This window comes from Elephantulus edwardii, unplaced genomic scaffold (assembly GCF_000299155.1).
Source record: "Elephantulus edwardii isolate Elephantulus edwardi_28Jun2011 unplaced genomic scaffold, EleEdw1.0 scaffold00025, whole genome shotgun sequence".
NCBI lineage: Eukaryota > Metazoa > Chordata > Mammalia > Macroscelidea > Macroscelididae > Elephantulus > Elephantulus edwardii.
The window spans coordinates 16701032-16712870 of record NW_006399775.1 but is presented as its reverse complement, the minus strand read 5'-3'; the positions used below and the strand labels follow the sequence as shown (position 1 = coordinate 16712870).

Below are 11839 nucleotides of genomic sequence, written 5' to 3'. Positions count from 1 at the left end.
TTTAGGGCTGTTGTACATAGGGTCGCTATGAGTCGCAAGCGACTCGTCAGCACATAACAACAATGGCCGCATTCTGTCAACCAGCAATTTCTGCAGGATTTTCACACCTGTTTTGTGTTCCTGACTCAAAATGAACCCAGGTATAACAATGAAATACCGCCAGTCCCGTGCCATCCTCAAAACAGCAAATAACTTTGAGCCTCTATTCTGGGAGTCATTGTGTCAATTCAATTTATTGAGATAATTCTGGGCCTTCTGAGCAGGTGCTCCCGAGTCCCATTAATCAGCATAACCTTGTATTTAACCTGACAAGGGTCCCAAGAGCACGGAAAATGAGGGGCTGTCCCAGCTGTTACCTTCCGGGCAGCGTGGGAGCGGGCGTGGTGAGCGGGTAAGAGCTGGGGGGCAGGGTGGCGCACGCCCACTGCCCCGAGGCAAGGACTCCACTGTACCCCAGCAGAGCGAACTTCCCTGAGTGCAGCGGGGACGCCGGGAGAGCGGGGACACCCCCCACCCCGAGGCCTCAGTGCCCGTCCACCGTCTCGCCCCGCCCTCCGCGCTCCCCGAAGCAGAACTTGAGGACCCAGAGCCGCGCCAGTCACCCGCGAGCAGGCAGCTCCGCTCGGGAGCCAGCCAGGCGCCCTTCCCGGGCCTTTCCCGCGCCGGGTCGTGTGCGGGGCGCGCCCCCTGGAGGCGACTGAGCGCAAGAACGGACGAGCTGAACTCCGCGCGTCGGAGCCCAAACCCTGCAAGCAGCCAGGACTGCGCCTGCCGGCAGCCTTCCCTGAATCTGGTCACTGCAGCCGCCTCAGGTCATACACAGGATAACCAGGGCACAGAGTTATACTCAAACCTAAACCAAAGTCTCTGAGGGTTGTTGATTGTAATTCACTGCGACCCTATATGGCCGAATAGTACTACCTCGCAAGATTTTCCTAGGAGACTCTAGCGAGTGACCTAGTGGGTAGTTAGTTGCGCTGGTGACCTTGAGGTGGCGTCTCTCTGCCCGTTCCAGTCTTCTCCTCTGAGATTTGTAGCCTCAGAAACTCAGTGAAAGGTCAGCTATGAGTGGGTTCCAGCTAGTTGGCAACGAAAGGAGCAAGATTGAAAGGTGAGCCTTGGTTAGCCAGGGGGACCCAATGCAACCACAAAAATCCTTTATTGGTGACATGAAAGCAGAGAAGTGAAGAGAAAACAAAGCAATTGCTGGCTTTGAAAAAGGGAAGGAAGGAACAAGCCAAAGAAAGCAGGCAGCCTCTAAAAACTGGACTGGAAATATATAAGAAAATAGATTCTCCTTCAAGTGTCCAGAAGAAACTCGGACTCACCAAGCGCCTTGATTTAGGCCATTAAGACCAATTTTGGACTTCTGACCTCCAGAACTGTACAAGAATAGATTTATGTTGCCACTGAATTTGTGATCTGTCACAGCAGCAGTAAGTATCATAGAGCATATACAGTTACTGTTGGGACAGATGGGTGCTCAACCACTTAATTTATTCATCACTGAAGTGTTTATGAAGTAATTGCTGTAAGCCAGATCCTGTTCAGAAGCATGGCCAGCAAAGGACAAGTCATGGCTACTGGAGGTCCAGAGCCAGAGTTGTAGAAAGGTCAATGGTGATTTCTGCTCCTGTGTCATGAACCTTCTGGAGCAGATAGTAACCCCCCAGAATGGCAATGACCTGTTCGTGCTCTGACTAGGAAAAAGGCCACAGCGGTGAAGTGACTTCCTCAGGTTCCCACAGTGAGATGCTGGGACTTGTTACTGAGTCCCTCCTAGTAAATCTGTGCCAGTCTCAAGGAGAGTCACACACCTCTCGGGAGTGGCCAGGCTTGCCGGGGAGGAAAAGGTGACCCAACAAGACACAGGGGATACCCAGACTAGGGCAAGATGGCTGCAACTGAAAGCTAATGCAAATCCAGAGGCTCAAAAAAAATGTTTATTTTGCTTTCCTCTCAATAATCTGAATATTCCAGTTGTGAAATGGCCATCTTTGCCCTAAGTAGTGACCTAGAAATCTCCTTGCTTTTCTGCCATTCTCAGCTCTACCCATGGGGAACTCACAATCAAGTGGGAAAACGCTTGGAAGCAAGCAGGAGTGGCATCCACTTCCAAAATAGCTTGCCTTTGGAAACTATGAACGTGGAGAAATGATGAAAGTTATACGAGTATTCAGGTCTTTTGTTCATAGGATTGCTATGTCTATGACTCGACAACACTTAACAACAACAGGGAAGTTAGTTGTAACCAGAGATGAATCTTCCCACCAGGACTTTGACAGTGTTTTGAGACAATTTTGGTTGTTATGACCTGGTGTATGCTACTGGCATCTAGTAGATCTTTAATCTAGTAGGCTGCTGCTAATCATCCTCCAAAGCACAGGAGAGCCCTCACAGCAAGGTCTTGTCCTGTCCCAAAGATCACTAGTGCCGAGGGTGAGAAGTCCTGGTTTAGGTCTTGAGTGTTGCTTTATGTCTGTACTGAGTTATGTCACAGGGCCATTAATGTCCCCAATCAGAGGAAAGGGGATATAAACGTGGATTAACAGAGTCCAGAAATGGTCCTCCGGGGTCAGCTGCTTCTGTTGAAGAGAACCTAGCCAGACCTAACTGCAAGGGGTGCTGGGCTAAGCTTGCTAGTGTTGGCGGTGACATGGTTGGTGATGTGGCTGGTGGTCGATGTTGAAGGGCATGTTTTTGGTAAAACAAGCGGAGTGTGTATAAAGATGTAGATGGAATAGGAAGCTTGACAGAGCAGGTGCACTGAGATGATTCTGCCTGGATGGGATCTGGAGTGGGCAGGAGGGTAGGAGAGTGTAAGGATGGAGATAGGAGTAGCAGCTGGATTGCAAAATCCTGAAGTGTTGGCTGAGGAGTCTCCACTTTATCCTGATGGCAGGAGAAAGCCTCTTGACTTTCTGCTCAAGCTCACTTCTCCTTGATGGGCAGTCTTTACTTATACTACTCATCTATACAGTTGGGACCTTGAGAACATAGTCTGCTTTATGCCTGGGTTGTTGTTGTTGTTAAGTGCCGTCAAGTTGTAGGCAACTCATGTTGTTGTTGTTATGTGCCGTCGAGTCGTTTCCGACTCATAGCAACCCTATGCACAACAGCCCTAAACCCTGCTCTATCCTGCGCCAACCGCACTGCCTCTGACACACCCATCCCTATTATCCCAGTCACCGAATCAATCCATCTCATAGAGGGTCTTCCCCTCCTGCGTTGTCCCTCCACCCTCCCAAGCATGATGTCCCTCTCCAAGGACCCATCCCTCCTGGCAACATGTCCAAAGTATGTCAGACGAAGCCCCAGAATCCTTGCCTCCAAGGAGTAGCTTGGTTTAATCCTCTCCAAGATGAATCTGTTTGTTTTCCTGGCAGTCCATGGTACATTCAGTACCCTTCTCCAGCACCACAGCTCAAAAGCATCCACTCTCCTTCTGTCCTCCCTAGTCATTGTCCAACTCTCTGATGCATAACAAGCGATTGCAAATACCATGGCCTGTATCAGGCGCACCTTAATCTCTAGAGAGACACTGTTGCTCCTGAGTACTTTAGAGAGGTCCCTAACAGCAGACTTTCCCATCGCGATACGCTTTTTGATTTCCTGACTGCTGGTGCCAAGAGTGTTGACTGTGGAGCCGAGCAAACTGAAGCTGTGAACAATCTCAATCTCTTCGTCATCCATCCTGACGCTGCCAATTGGTCCAGTGGTGAGAATCTTTGTCTTCTTGACATTGAGCCTCAGTCCATACTGAAGACTGCAGTCCTTGACCCTTCGCAGCAAGTGCATGAGGTCCTCCTCAGTTTCAGCAAGCAGGGTTGTGTCATCTGCATAACGGAGATTGTTAAGAGACCTTCCACCAATCCTGATGCCACAATTCTCATAGAGCCCAGCCTCTCGGATAATCTGCTCTGCATCCATGTTGAAAAGGTATGGAGACAGGATGCATCCCTGGCGTACACCCTTCCCAATTTTGAACCATGCAGTGTTACCCTGCTCTGTTCTGACTACTGCCTCTTGGTCCAAGTATAGGTTTCATATTAGCACAATTAAATGTTCTGGGATTCCCATTCTTCTCAGAGTCAGCCACAGTTTGTTATGATCCACACAGTCAAATGCCTTTGCATAATCAATGAAACACAGATAGACATTCTTCTGGTATTCTCTGCTTTCAGTCAAGATCCATCTAACATCAGCAACAATATCCCTAGCACCACGACCCCTTCTAAACCCAGCCTGGACTTCTGGCAGTTCTCTGCTGATGTGCTGTTCTAATCGTTTTTGGATGATCTTCAGCAGAATCTTCCTTGCATGTGAACGAAAATCCTTGACACTTGTGTGCTGACTTTCATCCTCTCTCCAGATTCATAGGGTTTCCAGAGGCAAGCTATTTACGGAAGTGGATGTCACTTCTGCTTCCAATATGCCTGGGTAGTTTTTTGCTAAATCCAAGAGTCCTAGGAGCATTCTCGGTGGAGTGCTGATCTTTCCTGGCCTGATCACTGACTTCATAGACCTCCCAGACCTAACTCCCCATACTGCTCCCTCATCACTTTACCACTCACCCTTGTCACCCTGGTACGCTCTCTAATCACTGTCCTTCATGGTTACTAATCAGGCTCCACGCTCAAACACAGATCCACACACAATGCCACAGGTTTTTCAAGCCCTACACAGCCTCCCCAGGCATCGCCTACATGGCACCCCCCTTGTTGAGGTCTCCTGAGCCTTCAGCTTGGCTCTTTAAGATCCACTGACGTTGATACTCAGATCCTGGTAAGGTCTAGGCCTTTGCTTTGGGAATACATGCAGACAGGGCAGACCTGCATGGACCATTAGTGGTCAGCATGAGCATGTTGTCTGGGAATGACTGCACCACCTGAGATTAGCCAGGACCTGGCCGGGTTTTGAGTTTCCACTGTGTACAATAGGGAGGTGGGGCCCCAGGTGTGTTAGAGGTGAGGGAAGACCTGGATGCTGGGGAGGAGGAAGGTTGCCAGGGGCTCCTCTGACTCCAGGGGAGTGGCTTTAAGATGTGCAGGCTACACCACCTTCTGGGAGTGAGCTCTTTCTGCTGTCAGTCCAGCTTCAGCCAAACCCATCTGTAGAAGAAAGGAAGCTCTGATGGTACAGTTTGTAGGGAGTTGAGGTGTTATCCCAACAGCTACACCTCTCTGGTGGTTCAGCTCTGTGCAGAAAGATGGACAATCTCCTCCTGTGCGTTTACAGCCTTGGAAAACTTGCTGGTGGGTCAGCTGTAAGTCAGTTTTGACTCCAAGGAGCAATGAATTTTTGTATTTATAGTACATGTGATGGGTGACATTTAGTCCCAGTCCTCATGTGGTCCTTGCTTCATGGTTCAGGGACTCAAATGTATACTCTGCTTCAGAATAAACCATGTCAGGTGTTCACTTTGGTTCTACGGAGTTCACAACCAAATGATGAACGTCCCCTTAAAGAGGCAATGGGAGTGTGTCGAGAGTAGGCTTGAGAAGCGGTAGAGAGGTGGCAATGAGGTGGGGATGAAGTGAGTTCAAGGTTTCTCAGAAGGCACTGGAGCTGAGTTTGGAGGATGGACTGGCAAACCGGTCCAATGGCCCTTAATCCTGGCTGCCTATTAGAATCAGACAGGGAATCTATAAAAATATCCACATGCTTGGGGCTACCCCAGACTAATAATAATGGAATCAGAACCTCAGGGCATGAGTCTAAGGCATAGGTATTTTTTTAATAGGTATTTTTTAAGCTTTCTTCTTCACCAGGTGATTTCAACGTGGTTCTGGGATTCCACGTGGGCTGAGTAGGACAGAGGTATCCTCAGAGAAAAGGGCACTCTCTCACTAGGCTAGAGGTCAGGTGCAAATGCCCAGAGCCGAGGCTTAAAAGAGTCTGTGGCTCCGGTTGCAGGTCAGCATAGGGTCTTGCAGGGCTTTCCACATGAGCAGCATCTCGTAGGGCACGAAGCGGTGCACCACGAGCAGCTCACGGTACATGCACGGATCGAAGGAGAGCTCGTGAGCGCCTGGCAGGTTCACCCCGAAGGGCCGGATGCCTTGGTGGCCGCTGGGCGCCAGGCCCGCTCGCTGCAGGCACATGCCCAAGTAGGCATCATCGATGGGGAAGAGCGGCGTGTCATGGGCAGCCTGGCGCAGGGCCTCAGCCGTGTGGCTGGACAGGAGGAAGCCGCCGCCGCTGCAATACACCGGGTAGACCTCCCCGGGGAAGAGCTGTGGGGGCACAAAGTACTTGCTTTTTCTATCGCGAATGGGCACCGAGCCGTACATGAGCTGCCCGGTGAAGAGGTGGAGGTCGGGCGACTGCGCCTCCAGAAAGCTCAGCACGTTGGTGGTGTGCACAAAGACGTCGTCGTCGCCGCTGAGCAGGAAGCGCGCCTGCGGGCAGCGCGCAGCCACCCAGTCGAGCAGGTGCACGTGCTTGAGCGACAGGTTGAGGAAAGTGTCAGCAAAGCCCCACTGCAGCACGTCGCCGTGCTCGCGCGCCTCCAGCCTCACTAGCTGGTCCAGCTGCCAGGCGCGCTCGGGTGAAGCGGGCCGGCCCAGCAGGAAGACGCGGCGCACGCGCAGTCCGCCGTAGCTGCGCTCCTGCCCCCACGTGCGCCGGATGAGCTCCCGCTGCTCGTAGTTCCCAGGCTTTGACTTCACCGCCAGCAGCAGGAAGACGGTGCCATTGCCCGCGCACTTGGCCGGCGCGTCCCAGAGCAGCGGGAAGTGCTGGCAGTGGCGGTACCGCAGGAAGTTCTGGATCCGGGCGGGCAGCAGCTGGAACTCGGGCGTGGCGTTCACGGAGGCGTTGGCCACGCACGGAGGTCCTGGGCTGGGCGCCGAGGGCTGACTACCCTCAGGCACTGGAGTCGGGCCATCCCTCGGGAGATCCCGCCTCACCGTCTGCTGGGACCGCTGGGTTTGGAGGAACCACAAGTGTAGTGTCAAGAAAGTCAGGCCTACTAGAAGCAAGACCAGGGTCTGGAGCTTTATGGACCTGTGCCAGGGGAAGGCCATCTGTGGGGAAAACCGAGTCAGAGGTGAGCGGAGAATAGTTTGACAGCATACTCCCGTCTTCCCTGTCACGCCTCTGACAGAACCTAGCCCTTTCTCTGTTGATGAGAAACAATCAGACCTTGAGATTACACACCAAAAAGCACCCCACTTTCCCTATGCCTTACTGTTCCCAGAACACAAACTTCTCATTGTCAGACCTGTGCATCTCATTACCTCCTGGACATCCCCCTTTCTTGGCCTGGCTCCCTCGTGACCAAATTCTCTTATCTTCCGTGTACGTCATCCTGCATTTTCCACTGTGGTAAGTGGTCCCCCCACGCACCCGGGTTCTCATTCCAGAAGCACTGATTCCTGTCATTCCGCACTCTCCACATGCATTACACATCACACACGTTCTTTCTCCATCCCTGTCCAGGCTTGCCGTTCATCAGTCCCCTCCCTCATTGCCATTAACAGTCAGGAAAGCCCATGGTGATCATAATGGATGCAGACCATTATGGCTTCACCCCTCCAGGCTGCTCTGTTTTTAACAATTTCAAATTTCTAGGTCTAGATGTTTTTATAAAAAAGGGTGAACAGATTCCTGTTTTGCAGGGGGGGGAGGTTTGTGAGTATTAAATTAGATACAATGTAACAACGTTTGGCATTAGGCTTCTAGGAAGATGGAAGAAAAAAAAAAAGCTTTAAAATCCTGACCCTCACAATGAGAACGGAGCACTGGTGGCCTAGTTGAAAGCAGCTGCACTGCAGTCATGAAGGCACACAGTTCAAATCCACCAGCTGCTCTGAGCGGGGAGGATGGGCAGTCTCCTCCCATGCAATTAACTACCTCTGAAAACCTGCCAGAGGGTCAGCTATAGGTCAGTTTTGACTATGGTATGTAAAAACAATAAGAATCCACAAGATGCTCTGCTGGAGAAGGAGGGACAATCTCCTCCTGTACCCATCAGATCTGACTTGATGGTACACATAAAAAACCAAAAAATTTTAAAAATCAACAAGAATAGCAATAAAAAGCAACTAGAATTCTGTATAGGGAACTCTGGTGGCCTCTTTAAGGTGCCGTAGGGTTGAGTATGACCTATAGTGACCCTGTGAACAACATATCTGTACCCTGTCCAATCATGTGCCATCCTCATAATTTCTGACAGGATTGAGTTTACTTCAGTCACTGTGTTAGTTTATCTGGTTGAAGTTCTCTTCTGCCAACACTGCCATCTTTCCAAGCGTGATGTCCTTCTCCAAGGAATAGCCTTTCCTAGTAACATGCCCAAAGTATGTGAAATGAAGCGTTGTCATTTTTGCCTCCAAGAAGCACTCTGGCTGCACCTTCTCCAAGACGTATATTTGGGGTTTCTTTGGCAGTCATGGGATATTCAGGACTCCTCTCTAGCAACGTAGCTCAAAGGCTTCAATTCTTCTTCCGTCATCTTTATTCACTGTCCAGCTCTCAAGTATTGAATCAGGCATATCTTAGTCCTCAAACTGGCTTAGTGGTAAGGAACTGCACTGCTAACCCAAAGGTATGTGATTTGAATCCACCAGCTGCTCTGAAAGAAAGATGGCCAGTCTCCTCCCATGTGATATATTGCTTCCAGAAATGTGCTGGAGAGTCAGCTATGAGTTGGTTCCAACTTGATGGGACCCAACAACAGAATTCTGTATATACCTACTCCTCACTTACCTATCTTGTTGTTGGACATTTCAGTTTACAACAGTAGTAGGAAATTTGCCAATCAAGTATTTTGTTAATTTATAATAGCAGTTAAAAAATGGTGAGGTAGAAGGTGGACAATGATAGTGAACGCTCTCTGTCAGCTTGGCAGGGCTGTGATTCGCAGTGTTTTAGCAATTATATAAAAATTAAATTTGGCAATTAAGCAGTATTGCGGCCTTCTTCCATTTGGTGATCTGATGTGGTCATCTTCTATTTCACGTAATGCCAGTTTCATATAACAACCTCATCTTTGGAACCATGCTCCAATAGGCAAAGAATGGGTGTACCACCCTGAAAGAAGTCTGTAATGATGTACTTAGCAGCAAAGAATTGAAAACCATATAAAATGAGGGTAAACCATAAGGTAGGGAAATTACAAATTGCTAAATGAAGTTCTTCAGATAGAAAAGAAAGAACACTAGACAGCTACTCAAAGGTGGACACGAGAAAATAAAAATTCTTCCCTCCAAAAAACTCAACCCACCACCATTGAGTAGGAACCAACAACCCTATAAAGTAAAAACTCCATTACCACAGAGTTGATTCAGACTCAGGGTGACCCAACATTGAGTTTCTGAGTGTGTAGATCTTAACAGAAGACTTTTTTCACAGTAGTCTTTGTCCGCAGAGCTACTGGTGGGTTCGAACTGCCATCTTCTGGAATTAGCAGCCGAACATTCAGCCTACTACATTCCTAGGGCTCCTTAGCAACCCTCTAGTTGTGGACATTTAAAGGGGACCTATCCATTTTCATAGTTATTTTTAGGGCTAAGTGTTTTCATTTGATAATTTTAATTGTTCTATAAACTTTATGAATAAATGAATAAGAAAGAAAGGTAAGTTTATGTTAATGGGTATCTGAGGCATAAGGCGCAATTGGTGGCAACAGATATGGGGGGAGGAACAATATAGAAGTTGAACCTTTGTATATTACTGAAGTTAGTAGGTGCCAAGTTAAACTAGGTGGTGAACATATGGTGTGAGATTAGTTTTTACATTTAACACAAAGTATTTTAAAAATGTTATAGTAGATAAGAAGGAAATAAAAAGTTCTAAGACAAAGATCAGTCACCAAACACAATGACACAAGTGCAGGAATGAGAATGCAGGTGACGCTGTGAACAACAAATCTGAACCTTGTCCTATCCTGAGCCATCCTCATGACATCCATCATGCTCAAGCCCATTTTGGTAATCACTGTGTCAATCTATGTTGTTGAATTTCTTCCTCTCTTTTGATGATCCTTTACCTTTCCTAGCAAGATTTCTTTTTCCAAGGACTAGTTCCTTCTGAAAAGAAGTCAAAAGTCAGTGAGGTTAGGTTTCCACATCCTTGCCTCTAAAGAGCACGCTGGTTGTGCTTCCTTCAAAACAGATTTGCTTGTTCTTTTGGCAGTTCATGGGATATTCAGGACTCTTTGCCACAATTAAACAATATTGATTCTTCTTCTGTCATCTTTATTCATTGTCCAACTTTCAGAAGCATAGGAAGCAATTGAAAATAACATGGCTAGAATCAAGCATACCTTAGTCTTTAAACTGACATCCTTGCTGTTGAGAATTTTGGAGAGTCCCTTAACAGCGGACCCCTCCAATGCAACATGTCTTTGGATTTTTTTTTAATGGCTGCTGCTGTTATTATGTACCATTGAGTCACCTGCAACTCATATTGATCCTATGTATAACAGACCTAAAGCCTGCTCTGTCCTGTGCTAGTCTCACTGCCTCTGACACATCTACCCCCATTACCCCAGTCATTGTATCAGTCCATCTCATATAGGGTCTTCCTCTCTTGCACTGTCCCCCCACCCTCCCAAGCATGACATCCCTTGCAACATGTCCTGAATATGTCAGACGAAGCTTCAGAATTCTTGCCTCCAAGAAGCAGCTGGGTCTCACTCTCTCCAGGAAGAACCTGTTTGTTCTCTTAGCAGTACATGGTATATTCAGTACTCTTCTCCAGCACCACAGCTCAAATGCATCAATTCTCCTTCTATCAACCCTAGTCATTGTCCAGCTTTCTGATGCATAGCAAGTAATCACAAAGACTATGGCTTGAATCAGGTGCACCTTAGTCTCCAGACGGACATTGTTGCTCTTCAGTGCTTTGGAGTGGTTTCTGACAGCAGACTTTCCCAATTCAATCCATCTTTTAATTTCCTGGCTGATGGTACCTAGAGTATTGATTGTGAAGCCAAGCAAACTAATGCTGTTAATAATCTCAATCTCTTCACCATCTATCATGATGCTGCCAGTTGGTCCAGTGGTGAGAATCTTTGCTTTCTTGATGTTGAGCTTCCATGTTGATTTTAGATCCAAGTAACATCAAATCATTGACAACTTCAATCTTTTTTTCCATCTGTCATGATGTTGTCTCTTAGTCCAGTGGTGAGGATTTTTGTCTTGATGTTGAGGTGTAACTCATATTGAAAGCTGTAGTCTTTGATCTTCTAAAGAAGTCCTTCAAGTGTTCTTCACTTTCTGCGAGCAAAGTTGTATCATTTGCACAGTTCAGGCTGTTGTTCAGTCTTCAATCCTTACACTACATTCTTCTTCTATAGAGTCCCGCTTCTCAAATTATTATCTCATCAAAGAAGTTGAATGGAGAAAAAGATGTAATCCTGATGCATACCTTCTCTAATTTCAAACCGTGCAGTGTTCTCTTGTTCTGTTCAGATAATTACTTTTTGGTCTAGGCCTGGGTTTCACGTGAATGTAATTAAGTGTCAGAAGCATGACTTTCATTTTCAGCAATTACCTTAAATTGAAATGAATTAAATTCTCCAAGTCAGAGTGACAGAATGGATTTTAAAAACACACTCCATCTGTATGTGTCAGAGACACGTGTTAGGTCTAGGGCCGGAGACTGAATGTAAAAGGATGGGAATGAATAATTCATGCAAATAATAATCCAAATAAAGTTGGAATAGCTATATTTATATCATGGGAACAGACTTCACGTTAAAACTCTGTCATAACAAATGAAGATGGACATTATGTAATAACAGTTATAATTTAATAACGGTTATTAATTGAGAAAGCATAAATACATGTGCATGTAATAGCAAAACATCAAACCTACTCTTTTTCAAACT

At 47.4% G+C, this 11839-nt stretch overlaps 1 protein-coding gene across 1 annotated transcript; it reads right to left on the bottom strand.

The window, feature by feature from the left end:
• Positions 1–5888: 5888 nt before the first annotated feature.
• On the bottom strand, positions 5889–7028 carry B3GNT6 (UDP-GlcNAc:betaGal beta-1,3-N-acetylglucosaminyltransferase 6 (core 3 synthase)). The gene has a single exon (XM_006882926.1). It carries the CDS (start codon positions 7026–7028, stop codon positions 5889–5891), a length of 1140 nt encoding a protein of 379 aa, XP_006882988.1.
• Positions 7029–11839: the final 4811 nt, after the last annotated feature.